Source organism: Scatophagus argus, chromosome 4, assembly GCF_020382885.2.
Source record: "Scatophagus argus isolate fScaArg1 chromosome 4, fScaArg1.pri, whole genome shotgun sequence".
NCBI classification, from domain to species: Eukaryota; Metazoa; Chordata; class Actinopteri; family Scatophagidae; genus Scatophagus; species Scatophagus argus.
This window is the reverse complement of record NC_058496.1, coordinates 11454194-11482086: the sequence shown is the minus strand read 5'-3', so window position 1 is coordinate 11482086 and position 27893 is coordinate 11454194. Positions and strand designations below refer to the sequence as shown.

Genomic DNA, 27893 nt, shown 5'->3' with positions numbered 1-27893 from the left:
ACTTCCGCACGCGGAACTTGGAGAGAAGAGGGAAGTTCAGTTTGTTTTTCATCGCGGGGCGAATAGATTGTCCTCTAGTCTAAAGACACGCAGAATGAATGGATACAACTGAATTCTGCTCCTTTAGGATTTCAGTTTGATGCCTGCACGCCTTTTTACGTGTAAGTCCACTTGAAGCTAATGGGTGTAGGCGGCTGACATTTATACGTCTGTAGAGTGATTATGACTTGCTAAAAAGCTAACAGGTGAAATGATGGTCGTCCCTCAAGAAAGCTGAAACGCAGGTGTATTCATTTCGTAGCGACAGTGGCTGGCATACAACAGGTGTATTTTGTTGTTCTTTTATATCTTTACATTTAAGTGTTTTAACCATATGTAACTGCAGTAGAGTGGAGGAAATACTGGCATCCTGTGGTTTGGTATGGTTGTTGCACCCAATCATGCTAAAGTACGGTAGCTTAGTGTGTATAGAGGAAACTGTCAGGTAAAAAGGACTAATTTGCTCTTAATCACTTTAATGGTTACAGTCATACATCTTTGTCTATTTACGATTTCATATGTTCACTTCGCAGCCTCGGTGTGTCCTGGGGAGTTTGTGACTTATATTTCTTAAATCACCAGGCAGGAAGAACCGTTTGTGCTCCTGATGCTCCAGATGCTCTTGGTTAGGGCTCAAGGAATCAGTTGATCAGCTCATTAGTCAGCTGATAACTGTAAATGCCAAACATCGTTGGTTCAAGGTGCTCGGATGTGGGGGGTTTGCTGCTTTATCTTGGTAAAATTAATGTCTTTGGGTCCAGTGCTGTTTGCTCCTTGGACTTTGAGATGCTGTGGGTAGTAGAGCTGAAATTACTAGCTGATCAAAGGATTAGTTGATCTGCTAGTTGGTTGATGATGTGATGCTGCTCCTTATCTCTATTAGAACAGTACGTCTCTGTGTTTTCTTTCAGCAATCTAAAGGTGTCACCATGGGTTTTAGGAAAACTGTGTGATTTGTCCGTAATGAAAATAACTGCGAGTTGTAATCTGTGTAATGACCATTTTTGCACTATTTTCCAAAATTTTATGGAAACAAATGAATAAATGAATGAAGTCAGTAATTATCACATTCAGAATCTATAATAGGTATTCATTTGTCTTGAGATATGATCACTAAGAAAGCCGCAGCATATGATTCACAACACATCAGTACTCACCAAACCATTCGATGATGTTTCATGCCCTGTATGGATTCATGTGTTTCTCCACTCATTTATTTAGGTGTGTATCAATGTGTGGTTGCATGTGGACATGTGATAAATGACACACGCTGACAGAATGATATATAAGTACATTACTCAAAAAGTGTTCCTTTTATGACTTGTATTGAGACAACCCTAAATCACTTTTACTCCAGGTGTTTTTAAATATAACACACTGAAGCATACTGAAGTAAATTTGTAGAAAGTGATGTTTAACTGATTTGATTATACAGAAATAATGTCAACAATCTCATAATTGGAACAGCAAACTCACCCTTATCCAGAGTCCACAAGCTTAGTTTAACAAATCTTCAAAGATAATATTTGACCAGTCACATCTCGTTCCTGCTCCAGAATGTGTTCAGCCAACACCAGGGCTGCTATCGAGCGTGTTTTTGTGCAGGTACATATTTTTTTGCCCGTGTGCCATGGATTTGTGCTAGCAACTTTATGTAAGGACAGTGTCTGCATGTAACTGTCTGTGTGGGTGAGAGACTATCCGCTTCTTAGGTGTTCAGCATGTGGTTCTTTTCCACCTCTGCTCTTCTGAAACCGAGCCCCCCCAACACAAGTCAACAAGAGTCGTTTGTTCCTAATTTAGCTGAGCTGTTTTCCTCCCTGAAAATGAGTATTTATATATTCACATCAGCGAGCCATAGGGGCTTTCCAGCAGAGATGATGGCAAGACATTAAACAAATCATGTGCAATGAGGTGATCATAAAACACAACCCCGTGGTGTCTCACCGAGACCTGTCATTACGGCAAAAAAACAACAAATAGACACACACACACACACATACCATTCTCAGGTTATGTTCAGATACACTTGTGACACAGACCCCCCCCCCCCCCCCACCAAGGTTTTCTTTTCGTCACCATAAAAAATGAAGAATGTACTGCTTAGCTCTCAGTAGGCCTTTATGAGTGTGTGTGAGAGGACTTGATCACCTGGAGCCTAAAAGTTTGAGTGACCGATTGTGGCAATAAGAACTTAACATAACCAGATTAACACACTATGCTTCAGTTTATTTTCCGCTTCCAATTATTGTTGTATTATCCTCTTCTGCTCTAATAGGAAATGGAGGATAATGTGGCCCACACAGGCACAGTGTAAAGTAGAGCCCAGCAGTTACAGGGGCAGGCTTATGTTGATTATCCAGATATATTTAGTGCATTTATTAGACCTTGTAATATTTACACACAAAATAAATGGAATTTTATTGTCTAAGGTTTTATTATTCTTAGGCTTTATTAATATTACAGTTCGCCTGGAAGAAAATTGTTAAGTACAACAATGTGGTGCAATTTGAGAGCAAAATTAAGAGGCTAGAATATAAATGACATGAACATAAATAAGAAATAGTCGAAATATAAATTGTAGAAAATGATAAAATATAACACAGAGCTTTGACTTTGCTGCCTGGTAATTAGTGCCTATGCTGTGGCTTTAGCTTTACATTGTAAATATACTGTAAGGCTATAAGCCTTAATTGCCACATCTTCTTCTTCACTGCATTTGTTGGCCTGCTGTGTCTATTTGCTTGTTGCTGTTGATCAGCGTGGTAGTACACAACTTGCACGAGTGTGAACTGCATTGCCTACATCCTCGTGAGCGTGCGTTTGTGACCTGTGGATGTGTGTGAAACAAACAAAATGGGAACTGACACACACTCACACTTGTGGAGGTAGTCTTTGTTTGCTGTAAAACACTTGGGGAAAATCTTTAATCTTAGCTGGAATTGTGTATACTAGCGGAAAACACTGGATTAAGAACAGATTATTTGATATTTGTATTGTTTTTTTGTAATATTTGGGCTTGACTATGGTCCTTTTCTTTGTCTCTCTTTAAGATCTCATACACTCCAGCCATTAAATAAGCTCCAGCAAATGGCAGAGCCCGTGCTGAACGTCCAGGAGATGCAGTTCTGGCTGGACAAAGCAGTGGCTTGGGGCCAGGCTGACAGTCCACATACTCAGAAAGACACCTGCCTGCACTTGAGAAAATTGAGTGACTTCCTCCAGCAACTCTTCACACATATGAACAACATGGTGAGCTGTCGTGAAAACTCATCTTTTGTCAACTTTGTCAGACTGAAAGGGAGAGTGCTGAGATTTGCATTCTGGACAATTGGATAGTCTAGTTATTTCCCAGATGTCTTTTCAGTCTAATAAAACGGTCCGTATCCAACAAGAGGCCTGCTTTACAGGCTTAACACAGCTTAACTGATTAAGTAAATTAACAGTTAATGAACTGGGCCAAAGAGCCACCTGATTAATGAAGCACTACGTTAATTCAGACACCAACACACCAAGCACACACACACACAAACACACAAAAACGTGCACATGCTCACTCCTCGTTGAAGCCAGGGCATGAACAGTAAGTCCTGCATTGGTAGGGTCCTACTAACAGAGGCTGCTCTGTGCTGTACAGAGGCCGAGTATGGCTGGCAGTGCTGCAGTGTTGAGTTAGTCAGGTAATAACCACAGTGGGACCTCCAGCGCTAACCTAATGTATCCCCATATCAGGTCCAGCAAATTTGGGAAGGAGGCAGAGGACAGGAGGGGTGCAGGACTGTGATATTTCAGTGTTCAGCTCAGTGTTACTACCTCTTTGCCCCCTCCTTCCTGCCTTAGCACTCCGTCTCGCTACTTTTTAACAATTTTATTTGCATTATTCTTTCACATAATATACTCTTGTTCTCACATAAGAAATCTTTTAGGTGTCAGTCTACAGTCCTGTGCTCTTGCAGGTTTTAATTTGTGATTCTCTACAATCCATATGTTACGCTTTCTGTCAGCTTTGGCATCTTGCCATAGATTTATAGATGAGAGCATTAACTGTTTGTTAGTTTTGTCCGTCCAGTCTCCCTCTTTGTTAGCATTATTCTGAGTATGTGTCATGTCAGAGGTGTCAGTGTGCGCAGGATAATGGAGTGCATATAAAGACATGGAAAAGAACGGTATAGCTTAATTGGATTAAAATCCTTTTTACTGGCAGTGGGCTCATAAAAGACCAGCTGAGGATAGCCTGCTTCTTGGCAGCATTTTTCATCCTTTGATGACTTAACAACTTTCCTGTTGCTTGTGCTCCAAGAAACACTCCTAGTTATTATTAATTTCCAGGTTAACACTTAGTTAGAGAAGTGGAAGAAGTTTCCTATCTCAGTATTTTACTTCCTAAAATAATGGTTTGGCCATTTGTTTGGGAGGTACGCTTATTCACTTTCTTGCTGAAAGTTTGATGATACCACTTGTTTATCTGTTCATTCAGTATGCAGCTGGACCCAGCAGCCTGTTAGCTTATCTTAGTGTAAAGATTTGAAACAAAGAGAAACAAGTAGCCTGGTTCTGTCTGAACATAACACATCCACCTAGCAGTGAATCTGTAACTCACTCATTAACGTGTTATATCTCACTTTTTTTAATCAGTGAAAATGGCTACTTGCCATTTTACAGCGGTTGTCATATTTCTCCACAGTAACTTCACTGTGAGGTTGCCAGGCAATCAATGGAGATTTTTACAGTGTCACTGTGTCTGGCCTAGAAATGGTCTCTCACATAACATCCTCTAAAATCATAAACTGACATGTTTACTCTTCAGTTTTTAAATAAATGAGATGCAACATTTGTCAGATGTAAAGTATAGGGGCTGGTTAGTGGATTTTGATATCTTTGGACAGAGCCAGGCTAATCATTTCCCTCTGTTTCCATTATTCATGCTAAGCTAAGAAAACCTAGTGCTGACTCCAGCTTCATATTGAGCAGATATGAGAGTGGTATCGATTCTCTCATTTAACTTTAGGAAAGCAAATCAGCACATTTCTCAAAATGATCTCCTTTAAAGAGTGCTTACAACAGTTACAGCAACACTGCTGCAGTATTACACCACTTCTCGAAGTAGTTGATCGGAAAATCCTGCTGCTCAAAATAAGATGGGTGCAGGGTGTAGAGGACTTAACAATACCGTCTAGTGTATATTTATTTTCTCACCATAGCAACTTTGCTTTTTAATGTTCGGGCAACTCTGATTGGGGTTCAGTGAAGTGTTTCCTCACTGTTTTCTTCATCATTGTCCATAAACTTGTCTCATTTGCCTCCCTGGCTAGTGTATAATCACTTCTGTCTGACATGTCTGTACCTAATCAAGACAAGAAAGATTGCCTCAAAGCCCTTAGAGACAGTGTTGATGGTGTGATTTGACCCTGAAAATCAGTGATGAATTTTCTATCTTGATTTTCTCTTATGACATTCCTACAGTGACAAAGCATTAAAAAAACGTATTATTGTTGATCAACATTCCTTTTTTTTTGTGGCATTTTTTTGATGCACATATATACTCACAGACAACGTTTACCGTGTGTTGTTGGATTGATAGGAAGGCTGAATGTGAGGGCTGTGTTCCGGATAGCATTGGTGGAGTTGTAGGGTGCACAATCGGGGCATTTAGAGAAACTCTGCTTGGCCTATTACCGTTCTGCTTCTCATTAACGGTGATCTCATCCACTTGAGTGAGTCAAGTTAGTTTCCTTGTCTGTCTGATGCTCTTGTGTAGCATACAGGTCCTAAGTTACCTTAAAGTCTTCCTTTTATCCAGTTCCACATTGAAGCCTTGTTTGCTCAGTGGTCTGTGATTATTTCTGATGAAAGATGCATGAAGCAAGATTGATGCATATGGACCTTGTGTGATCCCCCCCCCCCTTCCCCTTTTCCACATCTTCTTTTCTTCCTCACTTACAAATACCCACAAAGTACTGTTAATTACACATTTTTCTCTTAAAAGTCAATATTGTTTTCGATAAAACTCACCAAAAGAAACATGTATAAAGGAGCATGTTTGCATGATTTGCAGGAATGTCATTGAGGTGGATAGAATGATGAGCCTTGAAGGAAGACACAGGACAAGGAGGGGAAAATGTTTTGAAGCTCACCAAAATGTCTGTGGGCGATATGACAAATCAGTGTCTACCTTCTTTCACATAATAGGATCATATCAGATCCTGATCACCTAAGGGCACAGCTGTGTGTACGTGTATGTCAGTGAAATTGGCTAAATCCTCTTTGGTTGAGCAACAGCACACTGCTTCAGTTACAGGTGGTACCGTACTTTGTGTAGGTTTCTCCTGCATCAAAGCTGGTCTCTACAGTTTATTTAGCTTATAGGTAGGATATATGATGTAGTCTGATAATATGTGATTAACACTAAGTGATACTATAAATGTACATAAACATGATTCATACACACATGTGCAGACATGCTTGTAAATTTAATGCTTCACCTCTTTGATCTGTTGACTGTATGTTACTCTGCAGTCATCATATTAAACATTTTGTGCGCTTTGTTTATGTATTAAACCCAGAAAAATGATAAGATGCCACAAGAACAATGTTGTTTTGCAGTGCTACCCTGAATCAAAAATTACTTGTCTTTGTCCATACAGAAGGCATTTGTCTGCTATGTCTCGTCAAAGAGCAAAATTTGAGTCTGCTGAACTGTCAAACAAGTTTTAATAATCACTTTCTGTTTGCTTCTTGTTTTTAATAATTAAAATATGTGACCAGCTCCAGTGTTGTTTTACACACGGACTGTAGACGCGGTCTTATTTTACATTAATTTCAGTGAGCCGCCCTGACATTTTACTGGAATCTTTCCAAACCTTAAGTCTGAAATTTTACAAGTGAATGTCATCTGGGAAAATAAAATATTTTCAAAACTGAAATGTATAGAAAGTGAGGATTAAGGGTTATTAAAGTTTTTAAATGCAGTGTCTGCCCTAACTTGAAACCTTCTGGATGTTTTAATTGGCTGCGAGGTGACATAAATCGCATGGTCTGATGTTTTGAGCTAGATAAACAAATGCAGACACACACATACTTAAACCCTTACAGGTATAGCAGCCTCAGCCAGAGCCTGGTTCTGTGCTCTGTATCTCTCACTATTGACACTATGGTGGGAGCTGTGACATGACTAAAACACAGGAAACAAAGGTAATGCATGAGTAATGCACTGTGCACCTGTGGATGTGCCTGCTAGTCGACTCAGTATCCACAGTCATTAAGTCGACTTGTGATTGTTTGCATTTTTTTGCCTTGTGTTTGGCACAAGGTTAAAATGGAGATAAGAGGATGAAACAGGCAAGGATGTGTAAACATCTATATTATGCTGAAATTATGAAAGAGATTTTCTTTTTTTGGATGTGCTCCACTTCTGTCATGTTATGTGCTAAATGAGGAAAAAAACACATTAATGTCGATACCCTCCACTCAGAGAAGTAACCCACTTAAATATCAACGGATTGAAGATGTAAGTGTATTAAAATGAAAAACATACAAACTGTTAAATCCTTTTTTCCTGTCTGTGGCTGTCACTGGTCTGTCCCTAAGAGCTCTACAACAGAGACCATGAAGAGGCTGCCCTTCCTAGGCCAGTTTCTTGGCCGACTGTGCTGGAACCCTTATGTCACTGCTGATGGTGAGTGGATCAGGTCCAGACAAATAATCTTTGATGCCTATACTCTGTGTAAGGGGTGTTATATTCTTACTATGTATAGAGACAGATGAACTTGTTGTGACTTGCGATGTCTTGTTGCCTGCAGTCACTAGCAGAAGTCTGTTGTTCCAGTGTCTGTGGGGACTGTACTCAGAGCATCCAGGAAATGCTGTGGAAAGAAGAGCCAACCAGTGGATACGGGTATTAACTTCACATTTTCTATCTCTGTTAATAGAGAATTTTGACTGAAGTAAATTAGGTGTAATATATATATACATATTAACGATATGTAAATAAGGGACACTTTGGAGGATGAACGAAACGAAACGAAACGAAAACAGACACGAGGATGCAGTCGTGATGCTAAAGTCAAATTCACAAATACATGTTTAAAAAAAATCATTAACTACTACTAACTACTGTTTTCAAATGATTAAAAATGATCACATTTCTTTTTATTTTTATTTTAGACAGTGTCCAGACACCAGTCCCAGGAGAATACCTTACTTTTGGCACTTAATAAATTACTTCACACTAAAGAATATGTTCTATAATAAGCCAAAAGTTTTTGATTTTTCTCTTGACAAAAAAACAAAAACAAAAAAATCAACGCTGTACAAGAACTTTGCTTGAGAGAAACAAGGATAAATAGATAGATAGATAGATACTTTATTGATCCCGAGGGAAATTCAAGTGTAAAATGATCAAACTCATTTTATAACTCAAGGAGTAACTAATTTAAGGAAAAGTAATTAAAACTATGAATCAAAGTTATGTATGCTTGTTTGTATCATTTAATTCCTTCCTAACTATTTTTGACAATGGCAGCTTACTCACTATGGTTAACTTACCTGCTAGTGAACATGATGCAAGCTTCATTGGTCATATGGATCCAGCTAGTAGGGTACACTGTCATTAAAGACTCAATCCCAACTGAGGGAAGCTGGGAAAGGTGGAGACAAAAACTCAGTATTAAAAATAAAGTATTAAAATATAAAATATAAAAGTATTAAAGTATTTAAATATTTCTTGAGAAACCAAGCTAGTTCCACCCATTCATAACAGTATTTTGTTCACTTCCAGTCATCCATCATATGGTTTTTCTCATATTTTTCAGCTCTGATGTTTTTGTCCTAATTAGTTCTTGACTATCATCTCTTTAGAAAATACTTGTAAAATGAATCTGTCTTTGAATGTCTTTGGGCGACTGAAGAGACGTTCTGTCTAATTTACTTTTAAAAGGAGTTCTTTCGCCAGCCCTCTGTGTCTCCTCTCCAATGGGACATGGATGATGAATAATGGAGATTTGGTCTCTCTTAGTCTAAGCCTTTTGTGCCCAAAATTGTAAGACATACTTTGAAAGCAAATTAAAACTGACTGTTTCACTGCCTCTTGTCACCAGAGAGGGATCAGCCTTTATATTATGGTTGGTTGATCTTGCTCACTGTGTGTTTTCAAGGCACACATACAAAGGAGGGAAAGAGAACAGAGAGAATAAAGCTTCTGCAGTTTTCAACTCTGAGAGGGTTCGCACAGATGGCTTATGATAAACAATGTGGAACCTTCACATTTTTGCCAGATTAACTGTGTGTTTGTATTCTTTTGATTAATTTCTCATCTAATAAAACATCTTGCTAATTAAAACAGGGCCTTGAAAGTAAACCTAGAATTTGCCAGATGGTCTTTGACCCATAAGAGGGGAAGCAGAGTACATGTGTGCTCAGTTGTGTTTGTGTCTACAGTATGGCTGCATGTTTTTGTGTTGGTATATGTCTGAATATATGCATGTGTGTGTGAATGTGCAGGGCAGTGGAGACGGTGTTTAGATCTCCATTTTTAATTACGCAGCCTTCACAGTTACTCTTTTTGTTTTCACTCATAACAAATGACAAATCTGATAAATGTTTTACCAGCTCCACTAGTTGGGAGTATTGGCAGCTGGAAACACCAATCCAATAGTTTTGAGGCCTGTGCGCTAGTTTAGCTAGTTAATGTCTTTTAACATTATTTGTATTTTCTCACTAAATGGCCGTAATCACTCTCATTATACAGACTGTAAACATTGTACATGTTTAAAGATCTGGCAGATCTTTGTATGACAAAACTGACACAAAGGAGAGCACTGACTTTGCTCCACAGCAGCCACACTGATGAGGCTGCCTGTGGATGCAGATTTAATCTTCCTTGTGCATGCAGTCATTGGCCAATGGCAATTATCTCAGAATGCCAGAAATAGGCCCGATTAATCGATCAGTTGAGTAATCAATGGAGTAATTGGTAGCTCACTATTAGGTTTAAATTGTGTTTTCAACATTGTATAGAAGTAGTTAATTTTAGCTAAATGCTTTAGTTGCAACACTGACAAGTTAGAGTTCACTGGGTCCATTCATACTAAAATTACATGGAGGACACGACTGGAATGAGCAAGTACAATAAGCTCATAACCAACTCTACAGCTTCTCCTCACTCTCCGTCTCTTCTCCGAAGATGCTTCCACTCCCCGCAAATGACAGGAATGGTGGGAAGTACAAAAAAAACGTATTTACCGCAGCTCATCCCGTCTGGGGGAGCAGGGCAGATGTATGGTTTTAGGCCAGATGATGGTCCGTCTCTGTGTCTCTCCCTGTGTCTGTGTTGTGTTGGACTGCCTGTCCTGGAATGCAGAATGCAGCCTGTTTTCTGTTAGCACTGTCTGATCTTGCTCCCCAACATTGTTTTCTTGCTGCATCCATAATAGACTGATGGTCTGGTACTAAGTGGCCTTTAAATACTCTGTTTGTGTAGGTTTGTGCATGTTGCTCGCATATGTTTGTCAGTATTTGTGAAAAAACACATGTTTTACTGCTACTGTATGTGCCGTTAGTAGTCACATGTATTTTTCCTCTGCAAATTCTGATAGTGTGGAGAGTATTTTGCCCTTTTCTTCTTCATGTCTTCCCTTCATCCCTCCGTTCATCCATCCATTCCTCTCCACATCTGAGCATTCTCACTGGGTTTGATGAATGCCGGGTACAGCCACATAGCTGCAGGCTATGTCAGATAGTCATTAGCTCAATCAGCCTGTTTCTCTACATCCTGTGCTAACAGGAGGACCACACAGTGCTGCTCTAACATGTCATGATCTCTGAGGAGATGACAGATAAGTAAAGCATGCAAGTGTAATATTAGAGGGCTGGAGGATGGACTGTTTCATCGCTCAATCTTTGACGTGTATCTTCACTGACTTGAACAGGGTGAACCGCAGGTAGGCCCCAGAGCTACTTTATAGTTCTGAAAGATATTTTGGACTCTTTGCTCACTTGCTGTTCCCCTTTCATGTTTCTCTTTCATCTTGGGTGGTATCTCTCTTTCATTGAATCTGACTCACTGAAATGATTATTTGTACTTATTTCTCATCTTGTTTGTTTAGCCCAAATACATATATATGTGTGTGTAGTTTTTTTCAGATTTTATATCCTTTTTATGTATAATTAAACAAATGAAATGCCTTAGAGGTTTCGGCAAATTCAGTTGGACAAAAGATTTAAGATGTGGCCTTTTAATTTTGGAGGAAAAGTCACTTTTTAAAATTACACGTTTCTATCATGCACTCTGTGTCACTTATATCTGAGTTACTTTGCTTGATCATTCTTACTTTTCAGTACTATTTTTCTGCTGTTTTGACCATCTGAGGCTAAACTTGAGTCTTTCATTGGTTTTGGGAGAATTCAATCATGGCTTAGTAATTGTTAACAGGCAGCCATCAAAACCAACCCAAGTCTTTGCCTGCATTTTTCTACATCCTCTGTTTTAATTTTAGATTTATAGAGGGATAATTTCTATGGCAGCAGCATATCCAAGCCCCCAAAGCCAGCTTGGTTGCTGTTTTTCTGTGAGTGAAAGATGACTTTTGACCTAAAGTATTTGCCATCCATCTATCCATTTGCCCTTCATTCCCATTCCTCTGGTGACCACACCCTTTTTTCCTTGCTCCAAATGCAGCTATTGCAGTGCGTTCCAGTCCCTGCCATTCCTTCTAACCAGCTTCACTTCCCTCTCTTATCCCCCAGCCCCACTTTGCCTCTTAAGGGGTGGGATAAGTGTGATTGGTTTTGTATGGACTCAGTGTACAGGGTTTGAGGATGCTCAGATGGTAGTGATTGGGATTGTTTTGGGAGACTATGTGGAGGGTAAGCATCTTGGCGTGCTGTAGAGCCTGGCCAAAGAAACCACACAGCTCCACCAACAGCACTGAAGCGCTCTACTGCCTGGGATTTAGTTTTTTCTCCTTCACTTGTTCTTTTTTTTTTTTTTTTTTAGCCTCCTTTTTTGACATTTTGTGCCTCCCTCAGTCTTTTTCTTCTCATCTCTTGTTTATCTTCTTTTATTTGCAATTTGAAAAAGATTTGTGCTGTTTTAGTCTACTCTTAGTGGTGGGGATGTCTCTTTGTTTTTGGTTCATGGAAGCTGTAAAAACAGATGTGCATTGAAGTTGTGAGGCCTCAGCTGTTTGTGTTGGATCACTCCTTTCAACTTGTACCAGTGAATCAACTTATTGTGTTCAAATAGAGGACTAAATCAATCCTAATTCAAAGTAATAGGTTTTCATCACACTTCTGAGTGAATACCAGTGAATAAAATTCTTGTCAAACATTCAGTGTATCAATCATTTGACCACTGAATGCTGTTTGGCATGTCTTTTTTATTTTTCAGAATGCTGACATGCAGAATCTAAAATAAGTATGTTCCTAAACCTTTTTATTTGCTTTCTAATCATCTGAGAAACACCATCCCTCAGTAATACCTTTTTGTAGCAGAAAATGCCCGGAAAAACTTGACATTTAAAAGATTTGAGAACTGCTCTTCTAACATTATAACTTACAGTACTGTTCCCTCTCTTTGTTTCTTCATTATGTCTCACTTTTTTTCACAGCCGTGAATCAGCTTAGTTTATTAGTCTAGTTTTATCAGTGTATGATGAGGCCCCTTCTGAAAAATGCTTGTAAAACACCCAGGCCCTCTGTAACAAAGAATGTTAATTTCTGAAGCTGCTCATATGCTGTCCATACATTCTCACTTACTGGAATGCCTTTTCTTCACTCATGTGGTTCAAATGATGTGACGCCCACAGAGTCATCCTATATTCCAGTACCTAATTAGCTTTGATCTTATGGATCTTGGGGTTTCGGCACATTGTATTGAAGTCTTGTCCACTGTTGCAGATATAACCATAAAATGCCAATAATCTTCTGCCTGCCTGTCCACAGAAAGTGTTGTGTCAGCTCGCTACAGAAGAAGACGATGGTGCAGCCCAAGCATTAATGAGGCATACCAGTGTACCACCTAAAGAATACCACCTCAAAGTCCTGGAAAAGGTATTAGCCCTTTATTGCTGCCTGCATAATGCTTTCCAGCACTGATACATACTGTATGTAATTATGTGGATTATGCTCTTTCTTGCATTTCAGATGGTGGCGCTGCTGCAGCGAAACATTGAGAAGAGCTGCAGTTCTCTGGGCGACTTAAATCAACGGTACAGCACAGTTCTATTCACTATTGACTCAAATGCTGTTATTTTCTTAATTAATATTTTGGGTTTTGAAATATGAAGAGGGCGGCACAGTGGTGTGGGGGTTAGTACTGTTGGTTCACAGCAAGAGGGTTCTGGGTCTGAGTCTGGGCCTGAGCCCTTCTGTGTGGAGTTTTCATGTTCTTAAAGATTTCTATAAGGCATGAAAAGTCCCTATAGAAATTGGATGGATGGAAATATCAAGAAAAAGTGAAAAAAAATTGTGTAATCTTTTCATGTGTTTTATTTTTGCTGACCTACAATACAAGCAAATCCTCACATTAACAAACCTGGAACAAAACAATTTTGGCATTGTTGGTTGAAAAATACCTAAATAATTAATCATCTATCAAAATAGTTGATGATCACTTGACTCATTATTGTAACTGTAGTAGAAACTAGCTTCCAAAAATAGTCTTCCCCACTGAAGTTATAACTGGCTTGCAGAGCGGTTTAAAATGATGTCCATTAAAATCACCCATATATTTGTTTATATGATCCTTTGCAGGTGTTCATGTGACAGACTTCTGGCCACCTCAGAGGCTTGCATCCCCCTGATCACATGTCCCGAGGCTGCTCCTCTCATTGGTGCACTGCTGCAGCACCCAGTGACTTGTGTCAGGGCAGGACTTAGTGAAGACTTCCTGAATTCCTTGAGCTCTGCCTACTCCAGGTACAGTCGGGGGACACACACGGGCACTGCTGTTAGGCTTTAACATATGTTTTCCAAAATGTTTATTTTTTTTAAAATTATGTCCAAAAAAATAATCATGTTTGTTGCCAGAATATTTCAGATGTGATGTGATGTGTCTTATTTGTGATGCAATCATAATATGATTGCTGCATTTTTTATTTTTTTTTTTCCCAGGCATTGTGTGTCACTAGATGAGCAGGCGGTCATCTCTCTGTGGTATCACAACCTGTCCAGCCTGGAGGAAGCAGTGCTCAGTCTGCTGGAGCATGTTCTCACCAACACAGGGTCTGCACCACAGAAGCTAAAGCAGCAACTGGCACAGTCACTGCTGGTGGGTAATTTATTGTTATGAGGTAAAACCACAACTTAAAAATAATTGTCATATATTTCTATAGTAGATGTGGTCAGGTTTGTATGACAAAATATGTGTAAGTCCATGTTTAAAGAGCTGCAAATAATTATTAATTTCATTATAGATTAAGTTGCTGGTTTTCTTATTTATTCGTATGGTCTGTAAAAGTGCACAATTCAGAACAGAATACAGACTAAATTTTCACATTTGAACTGGAACCAGTGATATCTGGCTTTTTTTTTTTTTTGCTTGAAAAACAAAGAGACTGAAATAATTAATCAGTATTGAAATAATTAGCCAATGAATTCTCTGTTAATGAACAATGAATTAATTAATCGATCTTATTCTTTAATGTCAAATCTGCTTTTTACAAGTGACAGAAACTGTACTGTGAAACACGTGATTTAAATATCACACATGAGGTGGCACAGTGATGCAGTGGTCAGCACAGTCGCCTCACAGCAAGAGGGTTCTGGTTTCGCGTTCGGGTCTGGGCCCTTCTGTGCGGAGTTTTCATGTTCTCCCCATACCTGCGTGGGTTTCTGCATTTATGTCCACAAGCAACTGTTTTGTCAGTATCATTATGGGAAGGAAGTAGTCTATTACATCCAAACAGCCAAAATGCATTTTACTGTATTTGGAGAACTGACTAGTGATGACTGAGTGACCGAATCATGAGAGCGCATCTAAATGGTATGAAAATGTCTAACATCCACTTGAGTAAGTAATATATATGTATGTTATGATGTTTGATAGCTAAGAGGCAGACGGAAAACAGACAGGAGAGAGCGGGATGTGATAATGGTTGACAGTTTACCGTCATAGTTAAGAGTTGAAGAGAAATTTGTAGCATCGTGTGCCACTGCAAATCCTTATTGCTGTATGAATTGTTAGCATTCAAGATTCAATACAAAATATGTGTTGATGCTGCCTTTAAATGGGTTTGTTATGTACGTAGTTTGACCCATCTGCCCTAAATTATAGTCTCACATCAGAAATCATTGTACACGCCATACACTTTGAACTGCTTTGTAAACTGTGAAGCCAAACAGTTTGAATATAAAGCCTTCTCATTTTATTATGAGGTATGGAGTTGTAATGTTTCATATGCATGGTTCTTGGAAGCGTTCCGTTGCTTTTTTTGATGGGTCTTTATTGACTGTTTTTGCCTGGCTAACTCACACCATTTGGCTTTGCGCTGCATGCGTCTCACATCATTTGGCGAGCCTTAAACTGCATCTCACATCATTTGGCTTGTGCTGCACAGCCTTTACTGTGCTGGGTAAGTACTGAACTCTCTGTCTCTCGAGTCCTTGGCTACTCCTCACTTCGCATAACCTAAAATCATGCCCAGTTCAAAAATCAGAAGTGATTTTTGATTTATAGATCATTGAGATTAGTTTGTTATTGAAGACGATGTCCTCATTACTACATTGCAGTCACAAAGTACCAGCAGTGATTTGTGTTCCTTTCACTTGGCCACCTTTTTATTTTTCCCCGCAATGGCTCAAAACACATTAGACAATTTAGTTAAGTTGTTCTGGGAAGCAAGGAAAACAATAAAATAATTAAATGTGTCACTGAAGCTATACAATTCAGACAAAACAATGAAATTAAATGCAGCAATGTCTACCACAATCCAGACCTTGTAATTATCCACTGAATAGGAGTGACATCAAAGTAGAGTGCAGGGGAGCAAATTAATCTGTGTAGGCTTGTTTTCAACAAATGTTTGCTCCAAAATCTTTGCCCAACGATACAATTCCATGTGCAGAGTGCATTGCCTTTGGTCACTATAAATGTCGGCATAACAACAATTTACCTGCCTTATGTTAACCTGGGCGAAGTTTGTCAGTTGTGTCTCTCCTATTTTCCCATAGTGATGGTCCACTTGAGCTGTGTACATAACAGGCTAGCAGCGCACACATTTTCAGTTTAGGAACGGTTCCTAAAAATTAAGTTCGATTGGAACGCACCGGTGTACGTGGATGGGAATAACTAACACTGCATGTACAGGAATATGCCTGCCAGTTGATTGCACTTGATTCCATCATCTTGAGTTTGTAGGAGCTGCAGTGTTGGAAAGAGGAGTTCTCTAAACAGTTCATTTTACACAGTGCGTGAGAGAGAGTTTGTGAGTGTGAGAGAGTGCGAGTGAGTGAGAAAGAGACGGAGAGGCGGTTGTTCACTGTTTACTTCTCTGTCCCATCATGGATCTGTTTGTTTCCCCTCTTATCCATCTCTGATTGACCTCTGTTTTTGTCACCTTGCTCGCTCACACGCACATGTATGCATGCAAACCCTGACACACACACGCGCCCCCATTCGCTGTGCTTTGTTTATGATATTGCATCTGGTATAGCGTGTCTGTAGTTAGCAGGGTGGGAGGCATACGTTTAGGTTTCACTTAGCCTTCAGGTTGTTTGGATGTCAGATGTGCTTTTCACACGTGCGTCTGCGTATATGAGTCTCTGTTGATGTACACGTGTGCAAGAGAGGCCGACTGGCTTGTCTCTCTCCTCGCCTCCCTTTCACTCGCTTGTTTAAACTGCAATCAAAAATGGGAAACATGAAATTAGGCCCACATTCCTCGATTTGGCTTGTCTCACGCCCCTGTGATCCAGTGAGAGACACAGGCCCAATAATAATAAACGCTCACTTCCTAGGTCTTACTGCCAAAAACAGGATGTTTGTTGTATGCTGTAATTGACCCTCCTTGAAGTGTTAGTGGTAAGGTATGGACGAGGACGCTTAGAAAGACCCATCTGTTTTCACTAGGGGGAACCATGACAGTTTGCACACATGCATGCATGCTGGCATGCAACCCACATGCACAGAATCACAGAAATATATAAACCATGTGCCAATGTATTGCTGGTGCTCATGTAAACAGTGACATATGAACCCTGTTTTGTTTGATTAAAGCTGTTTGCTGGCCTGAAAGAATTAAACAGAAAGAGACATGTCAAAACTGAGTTTGAAAATGCTTGATTTATACATTGGGTGTTGTATGTTGGAATGTTGTAATGGCACCATACAAACACTGGGTGGGGCTGTTCTTACTCCCTCTCACTGAGACTTCAATTTAATTGCTGTGATACTCTGGCCCTTTTTCAGTTTTATAGAATCAGGCTGCAGGTTATTGGTACATATTTGACTTTGATGTGGTAAAATCCTTGTGGTGTATATTATACTCAAATTGATACACAAATGGTGGTTTTTGGTTGGTTATTAATCGGTTGTGAGTAAATCAGTTAAATGAAACAGCTGCTCATAACTGATTCTGGCCCTCTCTTGAGTCTCTTTACTACTGTGTTATGATTAAAGTCTGTAAGGTAGACTACATGTGCTTCCCTATAATGAAGCACATGTCCCTGTATAAATATATAAGTGTGTGTGTTTGGGGGAGGGTGGGGGGGTGCAAGGGAGAATAATTACGGACGAGAAGAAATATAAACATGTAGAGAGAGAAGACATGAACAGTGCAGCTGTTAAATGTTTGCGCTTTGGAGTTTTAGAATGTGTTAAATTTAAAACACATGATGATGAGTGTGTGTTAGGCAGATATGAGAGGCTAAGTGAGTGTGTGCGTGTGTGTGTGTGTGTGTGTGTGAGGGCAGGACTGACAGAGTGGTAAACTGAGTGGTTAATGGAGAGAGTGTGAGAACAGGGAGGTACTGCTCCATAGCGGAGGTTTGTACACAATGCAACAGTGACACCCAGTGGTCTTTATTTAGAGTTTAACATTTGTGTATTCTTTAATTTGTAGAATTTAGTATCTCTGACGCAGCATGACTTTACAAACTTTGTGGGAAAAAAAAGTGTTTTTGTGTGTTACAGCCTAAAGCCTGTGCTCAACACTGTTCCATATTCTTGATTGTGAATGACATCTTCAGGTAAGAGCTGATGTGTCTGTGTTTTGTGTGTTTAATTCCCACATGTTTTGGCCTGCTGTTTTTCTCTAAGTTTGTTTACAAACTTTGTTGATGTACTACAGTTTGTTTGTGTGTGTGTGTCCAACAGGTCCATCCTTAGGCAGACTGAAAGGACTGTGATGGTTAAGTATCTTATCCAAACCTTCACCAGCCTTTTCCTCAGAGAACTGGCACTGCTGCAGCATCAGGTAGGCCTTAATTTCTCAGCCAAAGTCTGACTTAAATATTTGTTTCTTCAGGGCTGCAACTAATAACTATTTTCATTGTGATTAACCACCCCATTATTAATTATTATGATATCAGTGAATGATGATCATTACGAGAACAACAAGCTTCAAGCCTTATCTGGAAAGTCAAAGCTCCTTAAATGCTAAAGGGGGAAGATATGTTTGTAGCTTTCTGCTACAGTCCTGATTTTCTTTAGGCTTTTTCTGGGAAGCTTCAATAAACCAGCAGCAAATGACCACAGTGTTCTTGAAGGCAAACGGGTGAACAGTAGAGTTAGCACTGTAGCTTGGTCCTAGCCCATTAAGGGTTTGTATAGAAGGAGGAGGACCTTTAAATCGATTCCAATTTTTACAGTGCAGTGCAGCTAAAACTGGAATAATATGCTCTTCCCTCTTGCTTGTCTCCCTGGTTAATGACTAAGCTGCAGAATTTTAAATAAGCTGAAGTCTCTCAGTGTTTTTTTTGGGGAGACGAGTAAAAACTGCATAACACCAATTAAGTCGGCTTAAAGTAAGGGACTTAATCAGTTTTCAGCAGTACTAATTGTGTTTCAAAGCTATCCTTCACCAAACCTCAGATTCAATCCAGGCAGTTAATTGGATTGAATTAAATTTTAACTCATTAGTTAATCAGCTGATCTTTACATATTTAACAAAGATCAAGTTAGAAATTAAAATGTAATTAATATTAGCATTTTAAAAGTTTGATTATTGTGTGGAAAAACAAAACAAAAATCCCTGTCTTCTTGTCACCACGCTCCACCTTTTCTTGCCTGGCTTGGTTGTTTGAGGTGACGAAATCGCAAATATTGAAGCCCTGTGAGGCTACAAACAGCAGTCAACTGTTTTCATCAGGGTGCTGCACTTTCAATGACACTTCTGATAACTGGTGATCAAAGAATCTAAATATCTTCTTCGTTAGTGCCACAGGAGACTTTCAGTGACAACAAATTCTAAAGTTTACAACAGATGTCTAATTATTCTTTTTCATCATCTTTGCTGGAATTTAAAGGGTGGTTACTTTTACACACAGGGTGATGAACAATTACCTTCCCTCTGCAGGCATATTCACTTAACATTTGATTAATTCTCCACTGCTTACACACACCACAGTTCTCACCTCTGCCTCGCACACAATAGATGTAAATTGCTTTTACATCATCAATTTGCAGGTGATAACTTTGCACAAATAAAACACCTGTATTGTGTGGAAACTGCAGTGAGCTGTTACACTGATGTGTCACTGTGTGCTTTTCAGCTTTTGCTAAAACTGTCAGTATTCACAGAATTTCACACATATACTGTATAAAAACCCTGTGTGACTGTCAAGAGACCAGATGTATCACAAGGTTCACTAAAGAACCAAAAGTATTGGGGCACCTGGCCATTACACCAATAGGGACTTTAATGACACTGCATTCCAAATACACAGACAGCTTTGCTTCTAAGAAGGCTTTACACAAGAGTTTGGAGTGTCTCTGTGTAATTTTTTTAATTTAAAAAAAATTTTTTTTTTTGCTCATTCATGCAGTAGAGCATTTGTGGGTCGGGCACTGACAATGGACTAAAAGGTCTGGCTCACAATCTCCATTCCAGCTCATCCCAAAGGTGTTTGATGGAGTTGAGGTCAGGTCTCTTTGCAGGCCAGTCAAGTTTTTCCACAACAAACTCATCCAACCATGTCTTTATGGACGGTGCTTTGTGTACTGGGACACAGTCATGCTGGAATAGAAAAGGGCCTTCCCCAAACTGTTGGAAGCATAGCATTGTCCAAAATGTCTTGGTATGCTGAAGCATTAAGATTTCCCTGAAAAACAGCCCCAGTGTGTCTGGATACTTTTGTTTATATGGTGTATGTGTGATGCATTACCTGCTACGTGTTTTGTAAATTATAGCTGAACTTCTTTTCACCCCCGTTAACCAGTAGATGGCAGTGCTAGTGTGTATTTACGGTGGACTCAGTTTTAATGGCTGCTGTCACACTGCACTAAACGCTACCTATTACATGCTACATTACACATTAGCACTCACTGTATCACCATTACACAGCCTCCCATTCAAAATGTCATTTTTCAGGATTTCAGCACAGAGTGATGTATGAGTTCAGGGTGTGTGTGAGATTTACATTTATGAAGGCCAGGAAAAAAATTGTGACTTGTTTTGTTTCAGACAAGTGTACCTTTGAAGGCCTTGTTCCCACAGTCACCTCAGAGTCTGCTAGCACCTCTCTTGACCCTGCCGTCAGGTCAGTGTGTACACATACACTCATCTGTATTTGACTGTGCATGTCCGCTTCTGGATATTTCCTTCTGACACAATGCACAAAACCCTCTTTTGTGAGGGAAAAAGTCCATTCAGGTATTCTTTAACTGTGTGTCAATACAGTCTTCCTGCTGCAGAGTGAATGGGCTCTTGTGTATCTTGTTCTTGTTAATCAGTTATAGTCAGTGTGAAGTGTTTTGTCTCAAGTATAAAAGATGTTGTAATGTTGAACTGCATATATCTGCTTGTTCTGTATGCAGAATCTGTGTTAACTATGTATATCTGGTGTCCATGTATGGGAATCTTTACTATTGAATCGATGCACAGTAGGTGAGTGCAGGGGCACAGCGGAGCAGTGCTTATCAGTGTGTGCCCAGACTGGCCTGTAGGCAGGAATGATTTACATGAATGGGGCCATTTAGGGACACACTGTAGCCCAGCCAGAACTCTGAGTTAATTATTACTATGCTCGTGTGTTTGTGTGTGTGTATGTGAAGAAGGGCAATTTTTCACCAGAGACTCGGTGGAAATGTTACTGTGAAAAGTAGAGGATTTGAGGTTTTATCATGATTTGTGATCCTTGTGAAAAATAAATAAATTAAGACTCAGCGTTGCATTGTTTAAACCTGGCTCGAGATATCGAGCACTTGAAATATTTGTTAGGGTTTGTTTGTCAGCTTCAAGTGTTTGGAGGGGTTTTTACTGCTACATTTGATGTGTGGTAGGAAAGTTATTTTTGACAGAACAATGTGGCACGTGATAAACACAACTCTAAGCAGTTAAAAATAATAGCTGGAAAACAGGAATGAATAATTGCAATTACTAACAGTAGTTGCTTGGAAAATAATTGAGTTGACTTGGAAAGTTGTACAAAATTGATTTGTGTCTAAACAGCAGTACCTTTCAGACACGTCTGACTGTGTATTTAATTTTAAAGTATTTTGCATCTCTTTTCAGTTTTTGGCCTCCTTGCTAAATGAAAAGATTGTTAAGATTTTACAGTTATTATGAAACTACCACTAGCACCCAGTTAGCTTAGCTTAGCGTTCATGTGTTAGCTGGCATTTAATATTCGGGAAAAACTCTACGTGTGCTTACAAGTCATCATTTTGTCTGTATTTCTGGACCTGTTTTTGCAGACATGCCTCGGGAGGCTTGGCGACATCACCTGAACTGGCTCAGCGGCTTATTACAGAGAATTGCAGAGGAGGAAGAGGATGGAGGTGGAGACAGCAGCAGTAGTACCAGGTTAGAGTGAGAAAGGGAGAGTGTGCTAATATGCATCTGCTTCCACCACCGTATTGAATGCCTGTGTGGTTCTTATATCCATTAGCTGCTGTTGAGGAGATGGTTCGTCAGATATTTTCCCTTTACATCACAGCAGAGAGGTTCTGGTGCTCCACATGACTCCTCCAAGTGCTCATTAGAAGCTATTAGCTTGGGAAAGGGAAAGCTGTGGAGAAAACAAATGTTGGAAAGCCCTGTAAGAGTGAGAAAATGAATGTAGAACAATAACCAGAGAAGTAGCCTTGGTTGGATGGATTTAGAGTAAAGAGAGGATAGGGGATGCAGATAAAAAATCAGAAAGCAGCTGATGTCCAACTGATGCAGCTGATATCAAGATGGCTGACTTGATACCCTCCAACTGTTGTTTTTAACAGGGCCATTATCCCGATCACCGCTCCGTTGTGGAGCTCCATGCAAAATTCCCAAAACATTGTTGCGAGCCAGCGGTGGGAAAATACTGTGTTGAATTGCTCTGAGTGAAGACGCAGATGCCAGGGCCCTGCACAGGGGTGCTGCTGTTTGTGTTTGAGAGCCAGTGGGAATGAGGGGAGGATGAGGAATAGAGCTCTAATGGTGGTATAAGGGAATTTTGAGAGAGATCCACATCGTTCGTCTAACTTTAAGTCATTATTTCATTGTTGCAACTCTCTGTCCACTTAAATCTGTCCTGGCAAATGTGTACTTTTTTCACATTTTACAGTACACTATGATGCTCATGTTCATGTTAGATTTGCCAGAATCATGCTTTCTGTCCATGTTTAGTTGACAGCTGAACACTGACTTGATGTCTGGTATAACTTTCTTGTCTATAAATTGTCAGAGAATAGTGAAAAGTCCTCATATTTAAAGGTGACATCTTCAAATGAGTTGGTTTTTCTAACCGAAGTTCTAAAATACAAACATATTCAATTAGCTACCATGTTTCCATGCACATCCACCCCAACAGGAAGGAGAAATCCTGCAGTTCTTTCCGTCCCTAAGTGCTGAAGCAGCTCCTCTACCTGTAGTGTTGAGCGTTGTTTGTCCTCCTGTCCTGTAGGGGGCACCTCAACATGTTTGAGGCCTGGTTTCTGCTGGTTCAGTGTGCACATTGGGTGCAGGTGGTTCTCCAGCTGCTGGTGACATCAGGGCCTGATGACTGCAGTCCTCTCCTGTGGCTGCTCACCTTCTACCACCACCCCACCAACAGGGGGCACCACAGAGCACTACACCTGGTAAGGTTTTCTCGGAAAATGGAAATTATTTTCATATATCTTATTGTTTATTTGTGTTTTTTTTTTAAAACCATGCTAGGAGAGTGGATCTAGGGATGACAATGTTCTTGGCCACAGAGGATAGATCCCTATGACTTTGGTGATCTCTGAGTTTTCCAAATACAAAACTAATGACCATTAGTTCCAGTTGTACATGCTGATGTTAATATTCAGCTTGAGCCCCACTGTGCCCAGCCTCACAGAGTTGCAGCCGCCGCTGCAGACTACAGGTCTCGTTATTTTGTAGCCATTATCTTGGAAATCTGGTGACATTTGACTGAAGATCTTACCAAGCTTTGTTACTGCTCTTACATTTGAAACAGTGCTGTGCCTAAATGGTAAAGAACACCACCGTACTGACGTTTCTGAGGTTTGTGCGATATGACTGGGGAAAGAAGTAGTGTGGATATCTCGGATAGTTTGTCTACAGCTTGTGCAGTATCATAACTCAACAACATAACAATGTGGAAGGCCTGTTATTTGGTCTTGGCAGGTGGGTTGTCTTTTAAAGCCAGAGAACAAATTCAGAGGAAGAAGAAGAGCACATTAAAGGGAAAAATATTGATGAACCCTATCTGAGAGGGAGAGAATGAGACAGCGGCGAAGAGAGAGAGAGAGAGATAGATAGAGAGAGAGATACAGATGAGGGAGGGGAGCCGGGTGAAAAGGGCGATGTAGTATTGATTTCCCAGTGAGTGTCTGGCCAGCTGGCCTGAGTTTCATCTCTGTCTCCTGTTTGTCCGCCTCCTCTCATAACCCTGGGAGACTCGCTGTCGTCGCCAGCATCTCCCCCATTACAGTCATATGTTCAACTCACACATGGTTGTCTTTGCTCATCATTTGTGAGTTACTAACCTATTGATTTTTATTTGCTGAAAAGATACTTAAGGCGATGCTTGATTCCAGCGTGGTCTATAAATAAACATCTGTCAGCTGCCCTTACGTTTATCATGTGACATGTTTCCAGGTGCATGCCAAAGAGGCATGGGACCACCTACGCTCCCTCTTCTTGGTCTCATCTCGTCCTCTTCCTGTTGATCGCCTGCAGTCATTGGTCTCTCTGCTGACACCACAACCTCAGCAACCGTCACAGTCGCCATTATTGATCCTCAACCTCGTAGTCAACTTTGCTGTTTTCTTCCAACAATCGCTGAATGGATCAGCAGAGATTTTACAGACGGTGAGGAAACAACCTGTCCCCCACCACCCCAAAATCTGTTATAATCTGGTTGGACAGTCAAGCACAACATGACTCATGGTACGTTTTGTTCTGCTGTGAAATAAATATTTGAGACTGAAAGTTCAGTCTTGACCCTGGAAAAAGCAGATGACAAAAAACAAAATCTCACCACAAGGTCCATTTTACAGCTTTTCTGGAGCTTTCGACCACACAGTGTTTCTCTGCAAAGAATTATAGATGTTCCAATTCCCATTACACTGATTACTTTCATAGGACGTTTCATATGTTTTGGCTTCTTTCTGTCGTTATTATGCAAGCAGCAGTTAAAACAATCCCACAACAAGTTCCCAGTAGAAACTTTTTTTCAGGTCTGTCATGTACATAATAGTTTCCAATAAAGTGAACACTATATCATAGTATATCATAAATAATGTTTTAAATTTGTTTAAGTTAGAAAAAAAAAAAACAAAACATACTCTTGTTTAATTCTTGGCTGAATATTATCTGAATCCTGAATTAAAGATTAGATGTTACTCAATCTTTTAGACCCGGATGTAATTCAGCATTATTTGTATCCAAAACCCTTTCATTCCATGTACACCACAATTTGATTTTTGGATGTCTAATCATTTGAATGTGGATACGTTTTGAAATACGCGAGCGTGACATCGATATCTTGAGGTTTGATTTAAAACACATAACTAGAATTGTCCGTTCTGCTGAAATTTATATCACCAATAATGAGTCTCATTTCTTTTTCTTTTCGAAATAATGCCATTTCTGAAATCAGTTTTGCTCTTTGTCTGTGTCTTTGTGTGTGTGTGTGAGTCCAGGTGGTGGATTGGTCTGGTCTTGTTGCTGAAGCAGCGTGCGTTCTCAGCTCACTGGAGCTCATGCTAGACGAAGGAAGCTGCTTATCAAGCGACGCTAACAGAGTTCATCTCAGGATCGAGGCACTTCAAAACACACTAACGCATATGCATGCAGCATCAAGCCTTGCCGAGAACCAAGCACAGACACTCTGAAACAGGCGGGAGCACATACCCCTCCCACACACACCCACACACACACACACACATTAATGCACATAACCACACAGTCGGTGGGGGGTTTCAGGACACCTTAGCAGAATGACAAATAGCCACACTGGTGCAGATATGCTGCGGTACAATGACAGGAGTGTGTCAAAACAGCACAGGGAGGACAGATTACATGGAGAGGCTGCAATTATACACACACACACACACATAACACAACTACAAGGCCCACAAGGACACTCGAGCAGCGACAGATCACACTGCAAAGAAGCAGCAGCTCGTACAACGTGTCAGTCCTCCCACTCATATACTGTAATTGTCTGACAATTTAAATCCTTCATGCTACGCTTTGCTGACTGAAAGATGTTTAGGTTTGGAGGACAGGGCAACTAAGCACCAGTTATCTTTGCATAATTACCAATTGTGCCAAAATGTATTCCTATGAAAAATATCTTCTGACAGCACTGACTATGTGAACCTTTTTTTGTTGCTTCATTGTTTATGGAGATGAATTGTTCTCTGTCCTTTTTTTGTTGGAGCTGTAATTTTAAGCGTATCTAACATTTCAGAATATTAATATAATGATGCTAATAATATAATGTGCTACATAACACACTTTATGAATACTGCTTGAGCTGGACAGAGCTTACAAGCAAATATATATTGTATATTTATATTTTTGTAATGTCTAAGCAGAATTATATTTCAGAATTATTCAGTTGGCATCGTTCAGGATCACTGATGTTTTGTTCTGGACTTAATGTTATTCAGTGTGTTTTCAATGTGGATATGTTTTCCACCTTTAAAAGTAAAATGTTGCCAAGGATTAGACTAATTACTGAAGTTCCACGTAAACGTCTTAATTTTTTGTCAGACAAACGCTGCCATCCTAATTTCTTATTAAAGAAATATTATGCAGTCAGATCTCAGTTTAACAATGGGCTAAAAAATGTGAGGAAAGATGTTCTCATTAATCAGTAGACATTGCAGTCAGCACAATAAATTCGTCTGACCTCGGAGAGGCAGCAGCACAGAAATCTAACCAAAGCTGACCTCACAAGATTTTCTTGCATTTGTGAACAAAAATATACCAGGAATTTTTTCCCCCTTGTTTTATGAATACATTAACAACCAACATCTTATAGACAAACAGATGCCTATGAAATGACAATCTGGCTGTAATACTGGTACCCTTAATTGCATGTGAAATCCGCATAATAGCCATGAGAGACTAACTTATGTTCAGGTTTTGCTCAATGAGTGATGGAGTAAGCTTAAAGAAAAATCATTGCATGGATTTATTTTAAGAAAACATCATTTTATTTCAGCGTGAACATATCAAAGATTTTCACTTAAAATTATACGGAGAAAAATTGTCATTTCTGCTTGCAGAAATACCCAGAGTTGTCTGTTGTATATTTTCCAGCGTTGTCGCAGGCCAGAGTGAAGTAATTTGTTATGTATGAAAACATGACAAAGTATTTCCATTCTAAACTCTTAAGAAGCAGATCGTGGCTTCAGACTAAACAAACATGAACTCACACGGACGCAGCCACACGACGCACACACGGAGAAACAAACTTAAACACAGCAGCTCAGGTTCTTAAATGTGAATGGGGGGGGGGGGACAAAGTCTTTTTACATGATCTGTCATTTTCAACAGGTGAAATGATGTAATTTTTCTCTCTTACCACAACAGTAATGCAGGCAACAACATCATATCTCACTCTGAACAGCTGGTATTGTTTTTAATTCACACACACACACACACACACACACACAATCACACTCTCTTTAGACTTGAATGAACAGAACTGCTGTGCTCTAAAACTTGCCAGTTGGCCTTGGCTGTAGAGGAAGAGTACAGCCTTCTGGTGTTCACGCTGCCGAGCGATTCTGCAGCGTCCCCTCTGCTACAGAGGAAGAAGAGGTGAGTGCTGGACCCCCATACACCCCCGTGTGCCAAACTCCTGTCATCTCCATCTGCAGTCAGCAACCTGGAAGAGAAAGATACATATAGATTGGAGAATTACAGAACATTTGGTAGATGTCTTAACAATCTGTTGATATCTACCTGATGTGAAGGCAAACGCTGAACACTGTGTTCGGTCCGTACAAATAATCTAGTTTAGGCACAGATACCGAGCAGGTTTTTGAGGTGGATACCAAAAGTTGAAAACAAACCATTAACCAAAAGAGTTTTAAAGAGGATCTCATCAATTTGATTGAACAGATGGACTAACTTTGTAATGTTGATATTTCGAACATCTCATTACAAACAAATCTTTGCTGCAGGTTCTTGTTATTAATTTGTTGATTTATATGCTGATATGATAATGTTTTGCAATGCCAGCTGTTCAACCAAATGTATTCAATTTAAAGTCAC

The 27893-nt window shown here is 39.8% G+C and overlaps 2 protein-coding genes across 11 annotated transcripts in view; one reads left to right on the top strand and one right to left on the bottom strand.

Moving 5' to 3' along the window:
- On the top strand, positions 1-27734 carry fancc (FA complementation group C). 2 transcript variants are annotated; one of them, XM_046387710.1, is made up of 15 exons: positions 1-161; positions 3093-3291; positions 7627-7714; positions 7839-7933; positions 12979-13086; positions 13180-13244; positions 13789-13953; positions 14149-14305; positions 18167-18222; positions 18350-18449; positions 20658-20733; positions 21890-21998; positions 23077-23251; positions 24258-24548; positions 25304-25438. In XM_046387710.1, exons 2-14 carry the CDS (start codon positions 3130-3132, stop codon positions 24540-24542), a joined length of 1641 nt encoding a protein of 546 aa, XP_046243666.1. In that variant the 5' UTR covers positions 1-161; positions 3093-3129; the 3' UTR covers positions 24543-24548; positions 25304-25438. The 2 variants fall into 2 exon arrangements, with proteins under 2 accessions (XP_046243666.1, XP_046243665.1); XM_046387709.1 differs by having other exon boundaries at positions 2-161; positions 24258-24470; positions 25304-27734.
- Positions 26805-27893, bottom strand: part of LOC124058442 (aminopeptidase O (putative)) — a 69337-nt gene continuing 68248 nt past the window's right edge. For 8 of the 9 annotated variants that reach the window (XM_046387701.1, XM_046387700.1, XM_046387702.1 and 5 more), the window contains one exon: positions 26805-27504. Coding sequence is in view for 1 of the 9 variants with exons in the window: in XM_046387706.1 (XP_046243662.1) it covers positions 27481-27504 (24 nt within the window). In the remaining 8 variants the exon portion in view is untranslated. The remainder of the gene's footprint in view (positions 27505-27893) is intronic. The other variant, XM_046387705.1, reaches the window with a different exon arrangement.